Below are 26952 nucleotides of genomic sequence, written 5' to 3' on the forward strand. Positions count from 1 at the left end.
TAAAGGAGGGAGTTCTTCAGACTGGAAGGAAAGAATACTAGACAGAGGATCAAAGTGGCCTAAAGAAATGACCTCCAGTAAAAGTGCTAAAATGCAAATACATAAAAATGATAAATCTATGGTTTTGGATATACAATGTACTTAGATATTATGTGTAACAAATACAAAAAGAAGGTGAAGAGACAGAGAGGCATGGGAATAGTGTATGTGTATACTACTGAAGATAAGTTGGCATCAAATAAAATGTGACTGTCATAGTTTTAGGATATTAAATTTTAATGCCATGGTAACCACAAAGAAAATACCTAAAAAAATGCATTCAGGAAGAAATGAGAAGGGACTCCCAATAGTACAATGCAACAAATTAAATAAATATAGAAGTAGGCATTAATGGAAGAATTAAAGGTGAAAAACAGGTATAAGACTTACAAAGACAAAACAGCAAAATGGCAGAAGAAAGTCCTGCATCATCAAGAGTTACTTTAAATAATTGATTAAACTCTATAGTCAAAAGGCAGAGAGTGGCAGAATGAATAAAAAAAGCATTACCCAAACATACGCTGTTTACAAGAGACTCACCTAAAATTCAAAGACAAGTAGATTGAAAGTGAAAGTATGGAAAAAAAAAAAATACCACGCAGGTAATAACAAAAAGAGAGCCGGGGTAGCTATACTAATATCAGGTACAATAGACTAAGTAAAAAAAAAGCTACAAGGGACAAAGAAAGTCATTATATACCAAGAAATGAGTCAATTCAACAAGACATAAAAGTATAAATATATGGGCACCTAACAGCAGAGACCTAAAATATATGGATCAAATATTGACAGATTTGAAGGGAGAAATAGACATTAGTAGGAGATTTGATACACTACTTTCAAAAATGGATAGAGCATCTAGACAGACAATCAATAAGGAAATGGAAGACCTGACCAATACTCTAAACCAGTGAGACCTACCAGACATACATAGAACACTTCTCCCAACAGCAGCAGATTACACATTCTTCTCCAGGATAGACTATGTGTTAGGTCACAAAACAAATCTCAATAAATTAAAAAATATTGAAGTCATATAATGTATCTTCTCTGACCACAATGGAATGAAGCTAGAAATCAAAAATGGAAGGAGAAATGGAAAATTACAAATATGTGGAAATTAAGCAAAAACCAACTGGTGAAAGAAGAAATCACAAGGAAAATTACGAAATTTCTTGAGGTGAATGAAAATGAAAACACAACATAACAAAACTTGTGAGATGCAACAAAGCAGTGCTGAGAAGGAATGTGTTCTGATTTGCTAATGTTGCCATTATGCAAAATACCAGAAAGGGACTGGCTTTTATAAATGGGGTTTATTCAGTTACAAATTTACAGTTCTAAGGCCAGGCCATAAAAGTGTCCAAATTAAGGCATCAACAAGAAGATACCTTCACTGAAGAGTAGGTGATGGTGTCCAGAAAACCTGTTAGCTGGGAAGACAATGTGGCTGGTGTCTGCTCCAGGATTCTGGTTTCAAAATGGCTTTTTCAAAAAATGTTCCTGGGCTTGTCTCTCTTAGCTTCTCCAGAGCAAACTCTGGGCTAGCATCGGCAAAGCAATCAGCTCCCAAGTGTCTCTCCAAAAGTCTCTCTCAGCTGCAGCACTGAGCTCCTTCTGTCTGTGAGCTCTTATAGGACTTCAGTGTTTTAATTGAGACCCACACAGAATGGTCAGGGTAAAACCTTCATGGAAATAATCTAATCAAAGGTATTACCTACAGTTGGGTGAGTCACATCTTCATGGAAACACTCAATCAAAAGTTTCCACCCCATAAGATTGGGTTAAAAGATCATGGCTCTTTTTGGGGGACATAATATATTCAAACTGGCAAAGAATGTATAGTTCTAAATGCTTCCATCAAAAAAGAAGAAAGATCTCAAATCAGAGACCTAACTTCAAAACTGGAGGATCTAGAAAAAGAAGAGCAAACTGAAACCAAAGCAAGCAGAAGGAAAGAAATAAAGAGGATTAGAGTGGAGAAAAAAGAAATTGAGGGGAAAAAAAACAGAGAGTCAACAAAACCAAAAGTTGGTTCTTTGAAAAGATCAATAAAATCAACAAGCCTTTTGCTTGACCAACAAAAGAAAAAATAAAAGAGAAAGGACAAAAATAAACCCTAAAATAGAAATGTAAAAGAGGAGATTACTACTGAACCCAAAGAAATAAAAAGGACTATAAGAGGATATTAACAATTACATGCCAAAAAATTAGATAACTTAGATGAAATGGACAAATTCCTAGAAACACACAAACTACCTATGTTGACTCAAGAAGAAATAGAAAAATCTCATCAAACTGGTAATTAACAAAGAGATTGAATCAGTAATCAAAAACCTACCCCAAAAGAAAATCCCAGGACCAGATGGCTTTACTGGTGAAGTTTACCTAACCTTCCAAGAGGAATTAATGCCAATTCTGTTCACATTCTTCCAAAAAAGGTGGAGAGGAGAGAAAATTCCTAAACTCATTCTGAGGCCAACATTACTCTCATACCAAAACCAGTTAAAGACAACATAAGAAAAGGAAATCAAAGAACAATATCTCTTATGAATATAGATGCAAAAGTCCTCAACAGAATACTAGCAAACAGAATCCAATAGCACATTAAAAGAAGTATAAACCATGATCAAGTGGGTATGCAAAGAGTGGCTAATCATAAGAAAATCAATCAATGCAGTGCATCACAATAAACAGAGTGAAGGAATAAAAAAAAAAACAAAACATGGTTGTTTCAGTTGATGCAGAAAAGATATTTGACAAAATCCAGCACCCCATCTTGATGAATACACTTAAAAAACTAAGAATAGAAGGAAACTTCCTCAACACAATAAAGGGAATATATGAAAGAGCCACAGCTAACGTCATAACCCAATGGTGAAAGCACAAAAACTTCCCCCCTAAGACCTGGAAAAGACAATGATGCCCACTGTCACCATTGTTAATCAACATTTTACTGGAAGTTCTTGCTAGAGCAATTAGGCAAGAGAAAGAAATGAAAGGCATCCAATTGGAAAGGAAGAAGTAAAACTTTCCCTCTTTGCAGATGACATGGTCTTATATGTAGAAAATCCTGAAAAATTCACAAAAAAGCTACTGGAACTAACAAATTCTGCAAAGTGGCAGGGTACAAAATAGAAATGCAAAACTCAGTAGTGTTTCTACATACTAGTAATGAACATTCTGTAGAAAAAATAAGAGAATGAAATATCTAGGAGTAGATCTAATCAGAGATATAAAGGGCTATACAGAGAAAAATACAAGACATTGTTAAAAGAAATCAAAGAAGACCTAAATAAATGGAAGGACATTCTGTGTTCATGGTTTGTAAGACTAAATATTGCTAAGATGTCAGTTCTATCCAAAGCAATATATAGATTCAATGCAATCTCTATCAGAATTCCAACAATCTTCTTTCAGAAATGGAAAGCTGATTAACAAATTTATATGGAAGGGTAAGGGGCCCTGAATAGCCAAAACCATTTTGAAAAGAAGAAGGAAGTTGGTAGACTCTCACTTCCTGATCTTAAAACCCATTACAATGCCATAGTAATCAAAATAGAATGTTACCTGCACAAGGGAAGACATAAAGGCCAGGATGGGGGAAGGGAAAAGGGAATTTATACTTAATTTGTACAGAGTTTCTAAGGGTATATGGAATGGGTAGTAGAAGAAGGCAGTTATAAATAGAAGCTCTGACCATTTGATGAATTACAGAAATGAGGACTGTAATGGTTATGCATATTTCTTCCTTGTTTTGCTATGAGTATGTTTGTATATACACATAAAGCAAATGTCTTTGTTTTCTTCCCTATCTTATCACCTTATCATATGAAATAAATTGTATTAATTTCATGTCCCGATATTTAAGATATAGGATATCAAGTTTAAGAGTGAATATTACCCAAGAACTTGCATTCTATTCTGGAGTAAGTTAGTGTGTTTCCAGATGTACACAGGACAATTAAGTATTATTAGGGGAAAACATTACTATTATTGTTTTTATTTAGAGATTAAGTATTTAAGGAGATGTGAATGGATGCCAAGTTGACAAAGGGTGGACTGTGATTTGGTTAAGTTTATGTGTCAAACTGGCCAGGTTATGGTGTCCAGTTGCTTGGTTAAGCAAGCACTGGCCTCATTGTTATGGTGAAGGTATTTCACAGATTTAAATCATCAGTAAGTTGATTCCATCTATGACTCATTATATCTACAATCAACTGAGGAGACTGCCTTCAACAATGAAAGAAGTCTCATTTAATCAGTTTGAAGCCCTTAAAAAGAAAAGGGATGATTTCAGCAGTAAGGGAAAATTTCCATCTCTACTTCAGCCAGCTAGCTTCTCCTGAGGAATTCCTTGAAATCCTTCATCAGGATTCCCAGCTTGTGGCCTGCCCTATGGAATTCAGACTCATTCATCCCTACAGTCACATGAGCCAATTCCTATTAAAAAAATGCTTAATATTTACAAATCACACACACACACACACACACACACACACGCGCGCGCGCGCACACACACACACACATATCCTGTTAGTTCTGTTTCCCTAGAGATCCCTGACCAATACAATGACTTTTATGCATCTAATAGTTCCACAGCTTGATGACAATTTCTGGCTGAAAAAGGTAAAAAGGTAGAGCACTCTATCCTGAAATCTATAGCAGATCACAATATGCTATGCAACAAACAAAGCTCCACAATTTCTAGTGGTTTCCTAGAGATATATCACCCATGTGGTTTCTTTTCAAAGGTACTATGGATGAATTGGAGGTTTTGAGGGCATGGTGCAGGAGAAATGGCTGATGTACTCAGTGAAATCCTAGTGAAATGATTTCTTCCAAGTAAGGATAATTCTAAAATCTTTTATTATAGCCTATTCAAAAACAAGGTATTAAACATTTAAAATTTTACTAGTTATAAACTATTAATATAGTTACATAAGTTATTTTATTTAAACCTTTCAAAAACCATTCAAAGTAGATACCATCATCACCATTTTCCAGATAAGGAAACTGAGGTTATTAGAAATTAAAATTTTTAACTTTTTTTTTTTTAACTTTCCCAAGTTGCAGGGCCAGAATTTTTATCCAGGTTTAGAGCCTGTATTTATTAGGGTAGTGTTTCTGGAATCCTGTGCTGGAATGCTGGTCCAGCCACTTAATTACATAAACAAGCCATACCTTGGTTTCCTCATCAGTAAGTGGAGCAAATGGTGGCATCTAACCAAGGGTTTCTCAACCACAGCACTAGTGACAGTTGGGGCCAGTTGATTCTTTATTGTGGGAGCTGTTCTGTGCATTGTGGGATGTTCAGCAGAATTCCTGGCCTGTGCCAACTAGATGCCAGTAGCATCCTCGACTTCCACTGCCTGCTGTGACAACCAAAAATAGTGCCAGAGATTTCCAAATCCCCTTGAGAGTAAATCACCCTGACTGGGAAACACCGACCAAACTCAAAGGAAACTTCTGAAGAGTACATCAATTAAAACATGTAAAGGGCCTAGAAGTATATCTGGCACAGAATAATTAATGTTAAGCATGAAAACAATGATGAAATATACACATTTCGGATCAATCATATTTGCATTGTATTCAGGTGTGACTGGGTGGGTAAATCGAAAGAAACTCATCAAAGTGTTCACCAGATAGAAAATAAAGAGGACTGGCTTACTTATGGATTTCAGGATTATTTCAGAAAGATTTCCATGAGCCTTTTTCTCTCTTGTTAGATAAAAATGTTTTACATTAAAATAATATATTAAAATAGACAAATAAATATTTATTTCATATAATGTTAGTACATGTCAGCACAGAACCAATACCATAATAACAACTATATCCAAATTTGAATGAATTCCACTTGCATTTTAAAAAGAATATTATGAATACTTTTTTTGTCAGTCACTGATTAACCTTGAAATGAATTTATACTTGAAAACATTCAGTAGTGGACTATTATATTTACTAATAAATGTCCCAACTGTGATTAACATGCTGAAATTATAACTTAAATTAAAGAAAAAATATCTCTTACCTAATGTCTTAACAGGGTCAGAGTAATCAGAGTCAGTAAACTGTCCCATAACATTTGTGGCTCTAAATTTAAATCTGTAAAATAAATACAATTAAAAACCAATAATTTATATACCATGACATTTTTCTATGAATATTTTAACAAATAATTACAAAAACTGTACAGAGAAAGGAAGATGGAAACAGAATCCAATCACCATCAGGACAAACGTATACTATCTCTACATGAGATGAGTAATTATCCTGCACATGAACATTTTGACTGTGATGGGGAAATGAGTAAAAGTTTGGGCAAACACAAGCAATCAGCAATTTAAAAGTACTGAACACCTCCCTCTAGATAAATATGAAATGATTTAATGTCTCTGTGAGTGTGTGTTGCACTAACAAACTTTGCAAACATGAGGTATAATAATTGTTGTATCTCAAGCACCTTTGAAAACACAAGTGAAACATTTAGTATGAGAATATGGAACTTACCTTGTTCCCATGTAAACAGATTGAGAACAATTTCTTATTTCTGTGTGTGCACATCTGTATGCTTTTACACATTTCTATGCTTTTCTGACATTTGAAATTGAAAAAAGGTGCAGAAGAGAATCAAGCTTCAAAATCACTAGGTGATTCTAATATCCTGAGAGACAACTGAAATTCACCTCATTTAAAAAGTAAAGACACAAAGGCACTTGAATTTACAAAACCATTTCACATTAATAAATTTCACTAAATAACTTAACTCCTAATATTTTTAAATTTTTATGATTGTATTGATTATATTGAGTGTCTTATTAAAGCAAGTATGCAAAATAAATAATATTTTAATAAATATTAGACATCACGTAGCATGATAATCATTTATAATTATCATATGTATGATTAAAATGCAGACAGTAACCTAGAATTTGAACTACAGTAATTGCATTTAATAACAGATGATAATATTTTTATCAATTGTCTAACTTTTTAATCTCACTTTTCAAATGCATCTTGTCCTATGAAATTTATAAAAAAATTCACTAATGCTTTAACAAGTAGGCAAAAATGGCACTTTCTGCATTTTTCAAATTTAACGGTAAAATTATGTTTTGAAAATCCAATAAAGTTAAAATTATTTTTAATTATACTCTTATGACACAAAATAGTATAGTCAATTTACCAAAGAATTAATGAAATTAAAATGTCAGCACTGGTTTTTAATATGATATTAGGTTATTAGGGCTACAAAATACCAAATATTAAAGTGAGTAGTAAATATCCCTATCACTCATTCATATGTTTGATGGTAAAAAGAATAAATTGCTCTGTCTGAGATAAACTGAAGTCATAATTAATGATAAAAATAGAGTAGTGTTTCTAAAAACCTGTACATCAGCATGCAAGGCAAAATAATGAGTAAAACACACAGAATATTACAAATTACTCACATTATCTTTGACAGGAAGAATTAAATTCTACTTATGTCCTCTAATAGCACATTTTTCATATTGCTCTTATATCATTTACCATGTTGAATCATACTTATTTTTAGTCTGGCCTGCTTTCCTGATAGAACAGTGTGTTTATGGAATGTAAGGACAATGTGTTATTTATCTTTACATTCCTAGTACCTAAAACAGGTCATGATACATGGTGGATGCCCAGTGTTTATTGGAGGGATGAGAGGATAGGTAGATGGATGGGCAAAAAAATGTTTACTAGCTTGCAAACATGAGGAATGGTAGATGTATCTATACTTACAAGTATTGCTTTTTTGGTTTCAGAGGGCCATTGCAAATTTTGTCTTCATTGCCAGGTATCATACATGCATTATCAGTACCTATGACATAGATTTCTTCATTGCCACTGAACTTTGTCTTTCCTTCTGTACACGGAGGGTTAGGAAAACCTTCGTTTGTAAAATATGGCCTTGGTTTATTAAAATATGCATCATACCACTTTGTGACATTTCCATCTTGATGAGCTATTTTCAGAAAATAAGTTAAAAATGATTAAGGTCATATAGGAATGTATTTTCAGATTTATGAAGAGTGTTTCATAATTGCACGAGGGAAATCTGGATACATCTGTAACTTTTTTGAACCACAGGGATGATTCAGCTGATCCATCTGGATAGGCAGGGAACCCCAGCCTTTCCCATCACACTGTTAACAAGAGAGTTATGAATCCATATGTATTGTGGAGAATGAGGTCTCATGTAGAAAAGGAACCTTCCTCAATCAAGGGTGACTCTCTTGTTAACATCTGCAAAGTAGCTTGCCAAACTCTAAACAAATCCTACTAGCATATGGAATAAATATATCATATATTTTAACTATACCTTTTCTTATTTTGGAAAACTATTTTGAGATAACTAAATGATTATGATAGTGATAATATTGACAATCCAATAAGCTAAAGAGTTGTGTGGTAATTGGGATTCAACCTTAATTTACTAATTTTGAACTGAAATTTCTTAAGCATTCAGCAAATCTTAAGTTGACATTTGATGATACCTCCTGTTTCTGCCACAAGCACTTGCACATTTTTGATTGGCCCATGATCATCATTGTAGTAACATATTGGCATTCTGATTGTAATTGTTGTTGAAGTAACAAGCAGTTTTCCAGTGGCATCATAAATAGGGGTTGGTTTGGTTTTTGGTCGTGCTGGAGCTATAAGTAAAGAAGAAATAGTGCTGTAATTGTTTTTGTTTCTATAGATAAAAATAATTTTAGAATATAATTTTATTCAGGTAATGATAAAGTGATGACAAACATAAATAACAAATGAAATGGAATTTTGTTTAGATACAGCCTAGCCTAAATTCAGCAATTTTTATCTCCTAATTGTATAACTACATATTTGAGACTTGCCTGAGAGAATGGGGCCCAGGTGTGATTTTTAGTCATCTGACTTCCCTTCACATATTAAAAAAATCAAATTTTATATCCTATTACATGAATTTTCATAAATGCACACATATGATTATATCATAATATTTTCATGTGTTTTTCACTGTCTTTAGCTTTTTCAACAATTTCTATTCTTCTCAATCTAGTCATACCAGCACCAGAACCTCCTCCCACAGTTAATCCATGCCAAATATGTGGATGATAGCCTCACATATTTCTTTCCATGTTCACATAATCGTATAAAACATATAAATAGTCATATATAATGGACTCTTGTTACTGTTTGAATTTTAATGGGGCTATATTATAAATAATTATCCCACATTTTGCTTTTCCTTGTTTGTTTAAATTTAACTTGTGTCTTTCCTAGTCACCAGGTATAGAGCTGATTCATTCTTTTAATGATTATATTAAATATCATGGTTTGGCTGCACCAAAATGTATTCCATCATTTCTCTAGTGGTGGGAATTCACTTTTCTTCCAGTTCTTGAACATTTGCTGCAATAGCCTTATACATTTAGCCTTATTTACTGATACTTTTATTTCTATGGAATAGATTACCAATAACAGGATTTCTGGAACAAGGGACATGTGTATTTTTAACTTTAATAGATACTGCCAGAATAATTTCTAAAAGTGCCATGATAATTCAATTCGTATTTTGCTACCAATACATACAAGTATTCCAAAATCAATATTCGTAGAAACTCTGCTTCTTTGGTCTCATCTTATAGCTACATATACCAGCTGTTTGAGCACTGGTAAGTTATTTCACCAAATTTCCTTAGCCTCAATTTCCAGATTTGTAATTTTTAAAAAGCCTTTCAATAATGCCATAAAATTAGCAACATTATTTTCATTTTCATAGATGAGAAAATAGGCTTATGTCACACAACTATCAAAGAGAAATATCAAGATTTGAACCAAATCTTCTTAACTTAGTTCTTTTGCTTACTCCTCTCTTTTGAGCTTCAGATTCAGATGCAAACTTTTAATGTGATGTGTCAGTTTGGGTGCCCTGTGAAATAAAGGCTATGATGAGATTAGATCTCTAAGAGGTTTATTGGGGGAAATGCTTGTGAAGGATAAATGGAGAGGTAGTATGAGGAGGTGTGAGAAGCCTTTGGACCATGATGCAGCTCTGATAGAGAAGTAGTGGGAGAAGGAAAGGATTTAGCAGGAAGAACCTCAGGTAGCAGGGCAGTTCTGAGAAATTCTTGGCCAAGCCACTGGGGAGTCCCCCAGCAGAGATTTCCTGTTAGAGGAATCCAACATCAGCATGGCCATCAAACTTTATCTCATCTATTAAATGCAGCTTTACTGAGAATGTTATTCATTCAATACTCTGTATCAGTAATAAAATCATGCTATTACTAGAGAAAGGAATTTCTCTAGGACCCCAACACTGCCACCATCTCTAGATGACTTATGGATCCACCTACCCTATAAAAGTCATAACCAATCATCTTTACTTGCAGATGAGTAAAGCCTTTGAAACAGGATATTTTACTAAAGCATAAATGTAAAGTATTTATTGCTACCTGCAGAACTACATTTGTCTGCTGAATAAAAAAGAGAAATTAAGATAGTATGACTCAAGCTCTTCTTTATAAAATTATTTTGTAAAATAATTGATGTTTTAAAGACTTTATATATTAATACATTAAAAGTACATAATTTATCAATTAAAATCAAATAATTAAAGCAAATAGCATGAGTATATAGCACTACAATTATATCAACTTCCCATTGATCAAAATATAAAATGTATCAGCTTCATTTTACTATTTTATTCCTTATAATACTAGATTCCAGGAGCCATCCTAAGGATATTTCAAAGATTATCTCTTTTAATCCTCACAACAACCTGTGAGATAAGAACTGGTATTTATCTCCATTTTAAAGTCATAGAGAACTTAAGAAACTTGCCCAAAGTTAAACAGATCTCTAGCGGGGGATTCAGGATTCACTCCCAGGGAGCTTAACCCTAGAGCCAGCCTGAAGCTGGCACTTTTAATCAGTATGCTCTGTTGTCCTCACCAGGCTGGGAAAAGTTACTGTTAAGCTTCAGAAAGAGAATTCTCTGGGAGAATTCTACCTAAGGTTCATACATGTCCATTTATTTAATCTTTCCATGGTTTTGTGACATATTTTTTGAGAGAGGGCACAATTATTTGCTTGTTTTCAGTCTGAAGAAGAGAAGGCACCCAGAATGTCTGAATGTCTCTAAATTCCTCTCAACAATTTTTTTTTTTTCTTTTGGGGCAAAGGAAGTGAGGAGGTTTGAATATCACTTATATTTTCTACTAAAAATGTCTGTCAGAATAATGAATTTAATCAATATACTACAGTCAGAATCACAAAGTTGAAGGTATGGTAGGAATTCAGTAAACACTATTTGATTAACTGAAAGAAATCTGACTTCCAAAATAAAAGTTGTCAAAGAATCTAATTTGAACTAATCAAAGTCTACTTGTATAATTTAAATAACAAATTTTCCTTTTTAAAAAAACTGAGAAACTTAAAAGCAGATCATAACATCTGACTCTGAAAGCTCACATTTAGAGGAAAAGAAATATGCGATAAACAGGAGATGGGTGTTCTCTTTGTTTAAAAAAATAAGATGCATTATTAGACATTTTAATTGTATATTTAATAAGCATAGGTTATTACTTAATATATGCTTATTATAAGCATTTATAGTAAATGCTTATTACAAGCATATGCATCATTAATATGCTTGTCTATAGCCTTAATTCTAATATGGATTTCAAATTACAACTATATCTTGATTAAGGCAACAGCATTTCATGGGAAGGCAGCTCACGCATGTACCTTTAATATCCATGGTTATTCTCATTTGAACTTCCGGCCCTGCACCAGCACTATTGATTGCATAAACCTAAAACAAAGAAACATCTTATTACTGTTGGCTAATTCTTAATTATGTTTATATATAAATTATGTTTCTATGTAATGACTACACTTTTAAAAACAATTGCATATAGTCTGCAATATTTTCCTTTCAAACACTTAAATGAATACAATATATAGAGCAAAAACATTAGCAGCAAATTATTTCTTAAAACTGATACCTGGTACTATACCCTAAGAACAAAGGATGAGTGACCTAAACAGCCCTGCTACAGAAACCAGGAAAGGACTGTGGCTTCGAGCTGAACCCATAGGAGAAACAAAGCAGAAAAGCCACTATGTCTACACTCTCTCTTAATCTACTCTAATATCTGTTCCTTCCCTCTGTAGCTAGGTAACTCTCGCTATCTTTAAATCCATATTCAAGATCCTCGTTTTTTACTTCTCTGAGATGAAATCCTATTCCTTCAGCCTCCCAGTTTTCCTGTATTAAATCATCCTTCTGAAAGTTGGCCTTTATGCCCTTCTTCACCCCTGCCCCAAAGTGTCTGACGCTATAGCCTGTATAATGCAGCATATACACATAAAACATTTCTGTTTGTATATACAGTGTGATTTACATGAATGCGAATCCTTTCAATTAACTTTGTGCTTTGGAATCTGTAAACAAAGAATCTTCTTTTATCCATTTTATCTTCCTCTTTAAAATAAAGATCATGTTTTTGGCCAATTTCATTTGTATGTGATAAGCACAATTCTGAATATAATGTTTACTGGAATTAATTTGTTATATACACTGCTGGGCCACAGCACTGTGCCTTTCACACTGTAAGTACTTTAGAAATATTTTTCATTGAATTAAAAGTATAATAATACGTATAACATGGTAGGACTGATGAATAAACCAAGTACATAAAATGTGGTTTAAAATGTGTAAATGAGACATTTATTGGAGTATTTAAATTTAATGAAGTATTCAAAATGAAAAGTGATTTTTTTTTCTCTATAGTGCAAACTAACATTTAAGTGAAATAAATGAAAAAGTTGGGCAGTGCTTGTCAAACTGCAGTATGCAACGAAGTGACGGGAACCTTTTGAAACGCAGATATGCTGATTCTGATTCAGAAGGTCTGGGGTGTTGGTGTGAAGGTTGTACAATTCTAACAAGTTTCTAGGTGTTGAGGATGCCATAAATCACACTTTGGGAACAATCAGGTACAGGTTATATTTATTTTTCTTTAAGTTATGAATTTGTTAAACTTCATTTCTTCCCTATCTTTTCTCTTATTAGCAATAGCCAAAATAGATATACCTACCATAATTATAAATAGATAATCCTCACAACAATCAGACAAATGGATATACCTACCATAACTATAAATATTTAATCCTCACAACAATCCTATGACTTAAGTTACTTTCCTTTAACCAATTACTCATAAAAAGAAACCGAGGTACAGGTTTGAGGACACTGCCCAGACACAGCAAGTAGCAAAGCCACGGCAGTTCAATCTCTTATCCACCACCCTACTGTACTAGATCTTTCATAATGGTGGTCCATTTATTGGGAAGTACAATAGGTATCCCAGCAAGACAGAAAGATTATATAAAGTTATAAAGTTAGTGAGGGGAAGAATGAATATGCAAATTAAAAAATCTAATATATAAATAAAATTGGGGTGACATATTATTAACAACAATGTTATCCTAATCACATTGAATATCATAAAGAGTTGTTAATAAGATTATTTACTAAGCTACCTGAAGGTTTAAGGTGAAATCTATGTTACTAAGAAGCTGATTTTCTGAACTATATAATTCGTTATGAAAATTCCAAGGCATGATACAAAAATAAGCATCGGGAGAAACAATTGTGTGTATGTGTATGTCTGCGTATGTATAAACTCACATGCATATTTATGCTTTAAAGCGGATAATTTAGAATTAAAATATAAAGTATCAGCTCTTAGTTTGTGAAATGCATGTGAATTTCAAACATGCAAATAGTTATTTCTAAGTTATTCCTTTGAAATATTCTTTTACATTTTTCATTCATACTCACACATACACTTTTTCTTTCGGCAGAGTTTTCTCTTTATATATGACTGCACTTTTAAAATGAAATTCATTTTTACTTTATTTCTTCTATTCCACTATTATTGTGCAAAATTCTTGGTTATCTATATATGTTAATTTTATTTGCTGTTTTATAATAGGAAATTGGCTATTTCATTTCTCTAACTATATTTTTGTTGGCATATCTTAACTCCACAAAAGACATGAAAATGAAATATGTACATAAACCTCACTACTTTTGAATGCTGAGATTGTAAATGGACTTTGTAACTTAAGTAAATTATTAAAAGCTATGGATACTGTGCCAGTTTGAAGGTATTATGTCCCCCAGAAAAAGCCATATTCTTTGATGCAATCTTGTGGGGCAGACAGAATAGTGGGGATTAAGTTGGAACATTTGAATTAGGTTGTTTGCATGGAGATGTGCCCCACCCAGCTGTGGGTGGTGATTTGGTGGGATACTCCCATGGAGGTGTGACCCCACCCATTCAGGGTGGGCCTTGATCAGTGGAGCCATATAAAACATGCTGACTCAAAGAGACTGAAGAGAGTGCAGCTGTGAGTGACGTTTTGAAGAGAAGCAAGCTTGCTAGAGAGGAACGTCCTGGGAGAAAGCCATTTTGAAACCAGAACTTAGGAGCAGACGCCAGCCACGTGCCTTCCCAGCTAACAGAGGTTTTCCAGATGCCATTGGCCATCCTCCGGTGAAGGTACCCGATTGCTGATGTGTTACCTTGGACGTTTTGTGGCCTTAAGACTGTAACTGTGTAGTGAAATAAACCCCCGTTTTATAAAAGCCTATCCATCTCTGGTGTTTTGCATTCTGCAGCATTAGCAAACTAGGACAGATACTTACACTGATATTATAAGTATGTCCTCCTTTTAGTCCTTCTAACATTGCAACGACAGATGTGTCAGTTTCCTGTATAATACTGAGGTTGTGAATCTGGACAGCAGTAGGATCATCTTCTCGGTAAACCAAAGCTTGATACACTTGGATATTCCCATTAGGTTGAGATGGAGGAAGAAATGTTAACTGAAATTTTGTAACTTCATTAGGTATCTTCTGAAATGTCATGTTATTAGGTGGGTCCCTGGGGGCTAAAATGAAATATTTAGCAATTACCAATTTTAAAAAGTTGTGTTGTTCCTTTTGATTTCCATGTAAACTTTGTTTGCTTCAAATTTCTGTCTTAAAAAATGAATGTTATGTTTATTGTTTAAAGGATATAAATTATGATGGACACAAAAAGGCTGCCACATCGTAGAATCTTTGGCATCTACAGATCACAGAAACCATAATGGCGATCCAGTTTGTGTGCTTATATATTTATCTTGCTATTAATGTGCATTTATTTTTATACAGAGTGACTTACTGAGCTTTTCATTTTAAAATAATATATACTCACAGCATTGCAAAAATAGTATATCCATCCCACATAATTTACGACCAATTTCCTTCAGTGGTAACCATCTTAAATGATTGTAGTATAATATCAATCCAGGAAACTGACATTGGTACAATACTGTAAACTAGAGTGCAGATCTTATTTAGCTTTCACTAGCTTTTTACATGATTTCATGTGTGTATGTCTGTGTGAGTGTGTTCCTGTGTGTAGTTCCATGCAATTTTATCCCATGTATAAATTCCTGTAACCACCACCAAAAACAAGACGCAAAAATGTTCCATCACTATAAAGGAACTCCTTCATGCTAATTCTTTGTATTTGCACTCCCAAGCCTCCCCACAAGCACAAATCTCTTCTCCATCTCTACAGTTTTCTCATTTAAAAAATAACATTAACATAATGCCCTTGATGCCCATCCAATTGCTGTATATAGATCTTGCCTTTTTTTTTTTTAAACTGGGTATTGTTCCATAGTATGGATGCACCAGAATTGACAACTGACAAACCATTTTCCAGTGTGGCTGTACAATTCTATATTTTCACTAGCAATGCAGGAGAGATAAAATCTCTCTACTTTTTCACCAGCATTTGGTACAATAACTTAATTTTTTTATCTGTTCTAATAGATGTATATTCCTGATTATAATCTTAATTTTCATTTCCTTAATGGCTAATGATGTTGCTCTTATCATACTTATTTGCCAACCGTATCTCCTCTTTGGTGATATGTCTGTTCAAATATTTTGCACATTTTCTAATCGATTTTTTAAAATGCTGAGTTTTGAAAGTTCTTTATATATTCTATATATTTTCAGTTTTTTGAAAGATAAAAATTAGCCTAACATCATAACTATGTCTAACGAAAGAAAATAATATGCTTTAAGATGTAAGTTATTTATGAGTATAGAAGCTAGTTCTTGCTATACACATAATTAGTGTTCTTTATATGACTAAGGGACTGAATAAATATTTATATTTTGACCAAATTAAAATGGTTGTAATATACCATACTAAGTAAGGAATTTCCATGAAGGCTGTTAATATTTGGCTTTCAATAGTTCAGATGGTCAGATTTTATTAACTTGCAAACATCTTTCTAGATAGTGCCCTGTAGCAAGCAAATATAAGTATATAACTAGTGAGAAAGAAAGCAAAAGAGAGAAAGCAGATAAACACGTTATGTGCTAAATATCATATTTTAAGTGGAAAAATGCATAGCTAAAATATTGAGTTGGTTCAACAGACATACTTTCATATTTTCTGTTATCAACTTTTATGATACACATGAAATATAATTTCTTTTCATAAGAGATGTTTCTTACAAATACTGGGATTAAAGTTGGTAGTGAAGGGATTCTCTATATGCTGGAAAGAGCTCATCCCCCAAATATCTTTGATTTTACATCTAAAATTCCATTCTTGGAGATTCAGTAAAAAGCTATTAAACTTTGATCAGGAGACGTAGCATTTTAAGATTCGACAATCAATACTTTATGTTATAAAGTTGAATAATTTCATTCATACCCTTCACCAAAGACAGGTAGGTTGGGGGAGAAGAAAAGGAAGCATGAAGAAACTAGATGCCTGGGGTAATGGCTAATATGTTGGACCAATATGGAAACAAGTGGACTTTCAGGGTGCTGAGGATACAATGTACCTTATGATTTTTTTTAAATATTCATTTTATTGAGATATATTCACATACCACGCAGTCATACAAAACTGTACCTTATGATTTAGAACCACAAATTTAGAGGCAAAGGAATAAAGAATATACCAGAATGAAAAAAAACTGTCTGAAAAATAGTTTTACCTCCTATACTTACCTTCCAGAGAGTAACAAATAAACTGTACCAACACATCTCTTCATCTGTTCTATCCAGTGACACAGCTAGTGGCAAAGAACATCTGGAGGCTGAAGGAGTTTGGGGCAGGCAAGTTCTGGGAAGGTGACTTCCCACATTTAATTCTTAATGATTACAATTTTAATATTCATTCAGACTGTTCATAGGAACTTGAGAAAAGCTGTATGGATTCTAACATTCATCAAACAGATAACAAAATAAAACTTGTGAATTCACTAAATGAAGAAAACAGCTGTCATAAAAAGTGACCTGGATTCTAATTTTGAGTCCCAGATAATTTAAGAATAGAGAATTATATCTGATTTGCATTTAAAACATGGGACATAATTAATTAAAATGAAATTTTAGATGAAGCATTACTGGCTACAGACAATTGGAAAAATCATCTTTAAGCAAGGTAACTCAGTTTCTGAAACACTGAGCACTTTAAATTGACAAAAAATACTTTGAGTACTTATTTTAAACTAATTTGTTTCTGTATTTACAGGGATTAAATAAGTCATATAATTCCACCTTGCCTCAAAAATGTAAATATACAGGTTCAATTTGTCATTTGCAGGGAGTTTGGATTTTTTTTATTTATAAGCTTTTAAAACTTCTGGAAATACATATTCTTTTTTCGAGTGAGGGCTGAGAACTGTAAGAAAGATAGTAAACTCAATTTTTAGCAATGACAAAAAACATGCCTTACCTGATTCTAAAGTAGTAACAATCACTTCAGTACTTGATTTCCCTTCCATATAAGCAACACTAATGTTTCCAGTGAATGCAGTGATCACCACAGAATACCTTGTGAATATTTGTAAATCTTTAATTTCTATGATTTTATTTTCTTCATTTGACTTGATGATGGAAATATTAAATTCATCGCTATCTACCTATAGGAAAAAAATAGCTAACAATTAAAGAAGCAGCACTTGAAATATAAACCACTGAAGCATGATAATACAAAACTACATGAGGCATATTTATCTCACCAAGATTTCAATTTTATTTTTTTACGATCAGATTATTCTGGGAAGTTTTATTTTTGTAACACTTAGTTTACTAATTTGTGATTATTTTAATAATTGATAAGCAAAAGAAAAAAAATCAACTAACTTCAATCAACCCATCAAATAAACAAGCAAAAATCATCTCTGCTGTCAATGAATCTCTGCGTTTTATACCAATGCTGTATACAAGAAAAAACGTAGATTTTGGTGTCCAAATACAAGGATTAAAATCTTAGCTTGGCCATGTAATAGCTCCTGTTTAGCATTCAACCAGTCACATATTCCCTCTGTCTCTTAATTTCTATGTATGTAAAATTAGGGTAATAATACCTACTATAGTGTTTCGTTGAGGTTAGAAAGAAAAGATGTGAAGTAGCTGGTTTAGAGAGTTTCAAACTCTTTTGACTATGACCCACAATAGGAAACATAAATCAGGATTATAATTTTATATACTAAAAAATAGGATATATATTTATTACATACTAAAAAAAAGGATATGTATGTATTTATACACACACACAAACATACTCGTGCATTTGTACTTCTTTACAACTGAAACACATTTCCTAAATAAAACTTCATTGTGAAGTTTGATATTTTCTGCTCTTTTTCGTTTTATTCAAATTCATTTTTAAAATGCTGGTCATGACTACAATTTGAAAAAATGATCTAGCATTACACCACTATGCCTGGCATTGGATAAGGACTCAATTACTTGCAGATGTCATAATAATTAAATGTGCATAAATGAGTATCCTTAGGGTACTAAACATAAGTCTGTTTGTGATAGAGTTTCAAGCTTATTCACTTCAAGGATTAAGCATAGCTAAAGTTTCCAGCACTAAATAGAAGTATTTTTCTTGAGAAGATCATCAGAAAATTCGAAGTGCCATTACATATGCTATTCTTGGATACCAGAATTGAAACACTTCAAACCTGGTTGCATATGCTGTTAGCATTTGTAAGTTCACTTTTAACTTGACTCTCCCTCATAGACTTGAAAGGAGTTTATTCTTCTACTCAATGTGTTTTTTAAATGCTCTTTTCTAAGAATTTTTTAAACTTAAAGATGTTGCTATGAGAAACACAGCACAAGACTGATAGATAAATAATGTCAGCATTGCAAGCTATCAGGGATAATTCCCATCTTAAGACAGACCAATGTAGAAAAATATCTAAAGTGGCAGAAAAACATTATGATAAGAATCCTATAGATCAGGGGCATTTCCTCACTGCTGGAAAGTGTGTGTGTGTGTGTGTGTTTAATTAGTAGTCAACATTTAAATATAAGGGAATTACACATAAAAATCTGGCATTCTGAATTTTTCCTACCAGTAGACTTCGATTCATGCTGGGTAACAGTTACCTGGAGATGAGTGATAGTCGACTCCTATAATGGGTATGGATCTCCAATTCATCACAGCCTCACTCAGTTGGCTTCAGTTTGACTGCAAGTTTATGTTACTTGCCTAACTGCTGAAACTATTTGAACTTTGATTTTATGGAGTTGAGGTGATTTCCTCAAAATTGCATAGCCATTTGGTAACTAGGATAGAATTTGAACCCAAGTCCTCCAAGAGTTCAGAACTCTCTCCTCTACTGCAAGGTCACAGCGCCTGATTTTTTACAGTGAAATTAAAACTACACCAAAGCCTTTTATTAAGGAAATGGATCACAAATAGCAAGTAGTAAAATATGACATTGCATGCATATGATCTGTTATATCCTGAAAAATTACTTAACAAAATCCAAAGAAAAGATGCTGGGTCCTTAAATTTAGCATGCACAAAACTTACTAAACCCATCATCTTCAATATGGTTACGAACTGCTATTCATTAAGTTACTAAGGACTGAAATCTCAGGCACTTTTGACCTCTCATTTCCCTTCAATCAATTTCAAGTTTATTTGCTCATATTATGTTTGAGGATCTATTATTATTATTATGAATTGTCTCTCATGGTTTATGAATTGTGGTGGTCTCATATATATAAAGTCAATAATTAGACTTTCTGGTTCAATTTTCACTCCTCTTTCTGCTTTCTGCCCCAATCCCACCCTTCCCCATCTGGCCTGCTCTTTCTCATCCTTCAAGTCCCAGAATAAATTTCACTTGCTTTGTGAAGCCTTTCCTATATCCTACATCCCCCATAACAGGAACTTACTTAATTAGTTTATATTCTCCCCAAATTCATACCTGATACTATAATTAGCAATTTTTATTCTTGTGTATCTCATCAGTGTGAGCTACTTGAAAGTAGAACTTTTTTTTCCTTCCCTGTTTTGGTTACTAGAAGGTTCTCAATATAAAAGAATAAAAGGAACAGTGAGCAAACACCCACAAAGATCATTAGACTAATTATAGCAGAATCATTTAGGATGATATCTATGTCCATATCCCTTTATCTAAAATTGTCAGTGTCCCTGTGGCTAGTATTTAGGAGGGGCACATGTTACTCGATCTGGGAGCCAATGGTTTTTGGATGCAGATAGTTACATAGTTATGAAATGAACTGCAGTAAAGCTACATAAGAACAGTGACAATGTCAGACTTGTCCACTTCTACATATACAGCACCTAGCACAGTGTTGCTACATTGGAGGTATTTTAAAATATATGTTGAGTGACAGATGGAAGGAAGAAATGTATTGACTCTATTTAGTTCCAAGAGTCCCAAGGAAACTCTAAAGTGCAAAAATCTGTTTGAAATCTTACTATCTTTGGTCCAAAGGGGTTTGGTGAGCTTATATTTTAATTTGGCAAATTGTATTTGCTATTTGAAAGCTTCTCCTTTTACCAGCTACACCACAGTTTGTGGTTTTAGCCATATCTTAGCTATGTAACACTGTATAGTTACCTTCTCTGTGCCTCAGCTCCCCATGCTGTAAAATGAAGATAATAATGTCTACATCAAATGCTATTAGATAAGATAAAACAATGCATGTGGAGAGTTACACATATATTTTGTATAAAATAAGCAATTAAAATATTAGTTTCCTACTCATCCCTCCCTCTTTCTTTCTGTTCCTCATAAAATAATCTCATTAAGAAGGCTAAGATTACAATTACAGTTCCACCATGTCATTTACCTCCTTCCAGCTATTCCAACATCCCAGCATCTAAAAACATATATGCATACACATATATATAAAGTTTCAGTATATATATATTAAAGTCCAGTAACCTATATCATCCTTTGAAATTTGCTCTATAGCTACTCATTGAATTGTGCTTTGAAAGTCTTCATCTTTTTGTATATATTCATATTGTGTAATGGGGAAAGAACTGAGACTGGAACTATAACCCATAACAACTTTTGAAATTGCCTATATAACTACTTGTTGAGCTGTACATCGAAAGTTAACACCTTTCTGTATGTATATTATATTTTACAATAATGGAAATAGCTGAAGTTGTGGAACTGCGACCCATGACATTCTTTGAAATTTGCTCTCTAACTACTTGTTAAATCATACTTTGAAAGTTATCACTATTATGTATATATCTTAAAGTTCACAATAAAAAAATGCAGTAAAAAAAACTCAAAAACCTTTAAAGAAAGTGTTTCAGTGTTCAAAAATCTACCCCCTTCTATTTACCCCAATGCAAATGCCACAAACAGTAGACCTAAGGGGTTTCATAGGCAAGTTCTAGCAAATATTCAAGGAATAGACTATCTCATTCTTATGTTCCAGAGCATAGAAAAGGAAGAAATAACCCCCAGCTCATTTAATGATGCTAATATAACTATTACATCAAAACTAAATAAGGAGAGTATGAAAGAGGAAAATTATAGGCCAATCTCACCTATGAACATAGAGGCACAAGTCCTTAAAAAAAAAGGAGGCTAAGAGAATGAGATTATAAAATCACTTTTAAGGATGTTTTATTTTTTTTTCTTTAAGCACAACCAAATTCCAGTAAAAGAACTATTTTCAGCTAACAAAGTACCTTTCATTTGATAGAGCACAGTTTTATTATTTTATAATTTGCTTGTAAAGCACATTCCAAGGGCATTCACCAGAATGCACGATGATCATTCTGGCTAATTACGTACTAAAGTTTTCACGAATATGCTCTAAAAAAGGAAAAGAATATAATAAGAGGATGGGAGAAGAAATTCCTTAAAATTTTTTAAAAGATTACAAGTCCTTTGAGATAGAAGTATCTCCATTAAAAATAGCATAAAGACATAACAAAATTATAGAAGTTCAACCAGAGACAGAGGCAGAGAGAAAGGGGAAGAATAAACATGAGACACCTAACTCAATATATCAGACACCACCAGAAGAGAGAGCAGTCATCAAGGACAGTAAAACCCAAGCAGGGTGCCAAGGAAACCCTTCCAATCCTCTCCTGGCTAACAAATCTACATTATTTACATTGTTGAGAACCTCGTCTTAGGTGAAAAACTTGCCTCTCATGCTTGGGTTTCTTTCTATCTGTCTGGTTACTCCAATTCAGGCTCCCTTGGGACTTCTTATTTAAATGCTTACATTGCCTAGAATACTATCCTCAGGACCTCTTCTTACTTTACACACTCTTATTCCTATAAATTCAACAATCATATGAACACAAATAGTTCTCACATCTACAAATCCAGAATTTCTTTCCCGAGTTCCAGATTCATATATAATACTGCTATTGGGGCATCTTCACGTGGATAACTCCAAGGGATCTCAAGCTCAGAATGTTTAGTACTGAACCCATTATTTTCCTCTATGATCTGTTCTGCCTCACATAGTCCCTAGATCTAAAAATGCATCACTTTCTATCTAATTTTCCAAATCAGAAAACTTCAGTCATTCTAGATTCTTCCTCTCACTCACCCTCCACGGATTTTTTCACCAAACCTGTAGATTTAAATTATATTTCATTCTGTTCCCTCAATTCATTACTTCTGTTTTTATCTTTTCTTTCTTAGTCTACTCTTAAAGTTTCTTGTCTCCTTTCCTAATTTTGAACCCCATCACACTGACCCCAGACTATCCTCTACAATGAAACCATGTTGACCCATAAGATAGAAACCACTTCACTGCTTTAGTTCTCAATTGTAACTCCACTGCCCTTAAAATAAAACCTAAACTCTGTAGAATACTTTACAATCTCTGCCTCCCAATCTAGCCTCATCTCTCGGCACTCTTCTTCTTGAGAGTTATGAGTGGAGATAATTAAACTACTTCTTTTTCTTGAACGATCTTTACTCTTTCACACAACTATTCCTAAGTCCTTATGTTCTGCTTCAGTTATTTTTCAAGATTTGTTTCTGGTGATATCTTCTCTGGGGTATATCTCCTCTAATGCCTTCTCCCTTCCTACTTTGTATTATGAGTCCTTTTCCACTGTATTTTAAACCAATATATCAGTATCAATTTAATCACTTGTTTATGTACAACATTTATACACTGAGAATAAATAATAATCATGGAAATAATAAATTACACTTATTGAGTGCTTGCCATATGTCAGGCAATGTTCTACATCTTTTATTCATAGTAGCTGATTTAGTCCTGACAAAATCCCTATACCTTGGATACTATTAATCTTTATTTTATACATGGGGGCACTGAAATACAGAGAGGTTAAATAAGTTGTCTAAGGGCTAACAGAGCCAAGATTCAAATTAAAATAGTCTGGCTCCAAAATCTGTACTTTTACCCATGCTCTATACTGCCTTTTACAGAAGCTGAGACACATCTTACCGATTTGACATCTATCAGATAGAATGTTGGCCCGGTGATGACAGCAGGTTCACTCCAGCTTATGTTGATGCTAAAGGGCGATGTTGCTACTACATGCACATTTTCAGGAGGACCATCTGGGGCTATGAAAATAATAAAATCAATTACTCTACTACATTTGAATTAGTGCTTGAAACAGTACAATAGAAAAGACCATGAAAATTTGAAAGTCATAATGAATTAATTATTCATTACTTTGTAGTTGATAGAATACTAAAGGTATTAGCAAATCAAAAGATCTAATTCCTTTAAAAGTTACCTATACATAAAACAACTGATGATCATATATACACGATTTTAAAGTTGAAATACTATTTTGAAAGAACACATTATTATTTCTGAAATAAATCTTTTTGAATAAATAAATATTTTTGTTTTAAAATAGATAACCTAACAATGCCATTTAAAAAACTCTTGAAGGATCATATTTGACTACAGAAAAACAGGCAAAGCAGCACAGTCAAAAATTGAAACTGGTACCAGGGAATTATATTTAAAATGTATTCTCTTACAAATATTACTTGGGTTGGTCTTACTGCTTTTTACTGTGGATGTAAAAGAGGAAGTGAACTATCCAACTGCTGGTATTACAAATGTAAGCTTGAAATATTTCCTGAATTAATTACTATTCCAAACACATTCTTTAATTCATCCTACATTTTTGTTACTGTTTTTCAAGAGTGCTAAATAAGAGGTAATATTTTGAGGAATCAACTGTCAAAAACCCTTTTGTATAAGTTTTCAATTTGTGAAACCACTAGGAATTAGAAGGGTTTATAGTATGTTGGGAGGAATTTGGTCACAGCTAAATCGGCACAATCTAGGAACACTGTTATACACATTTAGGCTCTCCCAGGGTACCTAGTCAATACTAGTCACATTAAATATTGGGAAATAAATATTTTCCAAAATTTCTGATTATTAAATCTACATAAGTAAATGTTACTGAGCAACTACAATCCCCTAGATGCAGAGAAATTATAAATAAAACAAAAAAAAACTCCTTTTCTACTGAGTGACTGGTTGTGTGATCTCAATTAAACAATAAAATTTCTGGACCTCAGTTTCCCCATTATATGCATAATGTTTTAAAAAACAATTACTAAGATATGTAAAAGTGGCTAGTTCACTACTATATTTAGTTGATTACTAAAATATATTATAATAAAGGGCAGAGTAAAATTAAAGGCTAAGTAGAAATACAAATAATCTACTGTGAGGGGGCAAAGGGCAAAGTGATGAAAACCGATGGTTCAGGGAGTCAAGGTAAAGTTGAACTAGGCTTTGAAAGATGAGGAGGATTTCAATAATCAGAAAAGTGGGCTTGAGGGCACCATGCTAAGGGAAGCACAAGCAAAGCCGTAAGATACGAACAACAGAGTCTATGGACAGACAGAATTGTATTATTGTAGAATTGCTTTCCTTGGTAATACCGTGTTTACTATTTTGCATGTTTAAAAATATTACTCTAGGAAGGAGTTCATAAACTACCAAAGGGATCCACAATGCAAAACAGATTCAGAATCCCTAAAGGGTATATTCAGGGAATAGAGACATCCTAGAGAGTCTAGTGTTCATGAAAGAATATGGTGGGAAGTGAGCTTCAAGGAATACTTTGAGAATTAAGTTAGTGAGCACTTGATTATTAGCTTCAAGAGTTTTGGAGTCCATTCTTTAAACAATAAGGTGCCACTGAACATTTTTGGGAAAGGACATATCTTTCCAATGATTTATAAAGAAAATTTAAGTAGCTGTGGAAAAAAGTAAATTCTCTGAGGTCTGAGTCCAGCTAGGCTATTTCCAAAAAGCCAGGAGAAATAGGAGGTGGTTCTAAATTAGAATATTTATTGTAGATATAGAAAAGGAAAGATGAATGCTAGTGACATTTAGAATATTTATACAAAGAACTTGGACCACATTAGATGTGGGTGCAAAGTGAGAGAAAGGGAGCAGGAAAATCTAACATGTTTTAAGACTGACAGAATGCTGGCAGGGTTCACAACATAGAGTAGCACATTTGAGAATGGATACTGGTCTTGGTGGGAGTAACATTATAGAAGGGAGTGGTAAATGTTGGTGCATACTTACTGAGTCTGAGAGCCTCTAGAGGAGTGAGATCCTTACTTGGCAATTAGAAAAGTAGGCTTAGAACTAGGAAGATAGGACCAGGATGGAACAAGTTTCCTTAAAAGTTTCAGATAATTTTTTTTTTTTTTTTTTTTTTTACAAATTGGGATTGTATAAATATGGCTGCTATATCTGGTTCAAATGAGTCATATGATCTGAAGCAAGCCAAAAGTTTTACAAAGGGTATATTTCAATACGGATGGGTATTTGAGATGTTAAAGGAGTGACTTTCTTCAAACCCTGAATGAATTGCTGAATGGAATACATTTTCCAGAGAAATAATATTAGGTGTGTAATTTAAGTGCCCAATTCAGCCTGTAAAAATATATTTTAATAACGGTCTTGAAATATTTTAATAATAGTATATAAATGTTACTATTGAAGAATCTAGCAAATGTGTATAAGGAAGTTTCTATGGGAAAATGCCTTTGGGGTCCAATTATATCCTTCCTAACTACTTCCTCTGGCCCTTACACAATACTCTGAATATTGACACTCCCTGAGCAAAGTCCAGTCCCTACCGCAGCCATGGGATAGAGTGAAAAAGGGATGTTCCAGAGTTCACAGATTTGATGAGCTCTAAGGGGCTAATTAGGATGGACAGAGGTGGGTACATTGTTGCTCCAATGCCTAAAGTAGAAGATCTCATGGAATCCCAGCACCTACAAACACCTGCATAAACTGACATCCTTAGTCTTATCAATTCTAGATTCCTGACCCCAGGAAAAGTGTCTGAAATTGTAGCATAATCCATTCAGATAATCACACATAAGAGATGGGAGCTATGAGAGGTCTCCTGCCACCAAGTTAATTGCTTTTGGGGGCCCTCACAGATTAACACACTGAGAACATGACATCTGAGGACAGATTTGAATGAGGCAAAGGATGGTAGGGAAGTT

At 33.5% G+C, this 26952-nt stretch overlaps 1 protein-coding gene across 3 annotated transcripts in view; it reads right to left on the bottom strand.

The window, feature by feature from the left end:
• The window catches only part of PTPRQ (protein tyrosine phosphatase receptor type Q), a 217499-nt gene that overhangs the window by 61826 nt on the left and 128721 nt on the right, over positions 1-26952 (bottom strand). For all 3 annotated transcript variants that reach the window (XM_037845990.1, XM_037845989.1, XM_037845991.1), the window contains 7 exons: positions 23888-24009; positions 17883-18069; positions 14774-15018; positions 11803-11869; positions 8568-8726; positions 7813-8035; positions 6077-6150 (listed from right to left, as the gene is read on the bottom strand). In XM_037845990.1, the coding sequence (XP_037701918.1) occupies positions 6077-6150; positions 7813-8035; positions 8568-8726; positions 11803-11869; positions 14774-15018; positions 17883-18069; positions 23888-24009 (1077 nt within the window). The remainder of the gene's footprint in view (positions 1-6076; positions 6151-7812; positions 8036-8567; positions 8727-11802; positions 11870-14773; positions 15019-17882; positions 18070-23887; positions 24010-26952) is intronic.

Source organism: Choloepus didactylus, chromosome 8, assembly GCF_015220235.1.
Source record: "Choloepus didactylus isolate mChoDid1 chromosome 8, mChoDid1.pri, whole genome shotgun sequence".
In the NCBI taxonomy this organism is placed as follows: domain Eukaryota; kingdom Metazoa; phylum Chordata; class Mammalia; order Pilosa; family Megalonychidae; genus Choloepus; species Choloepus didactylus.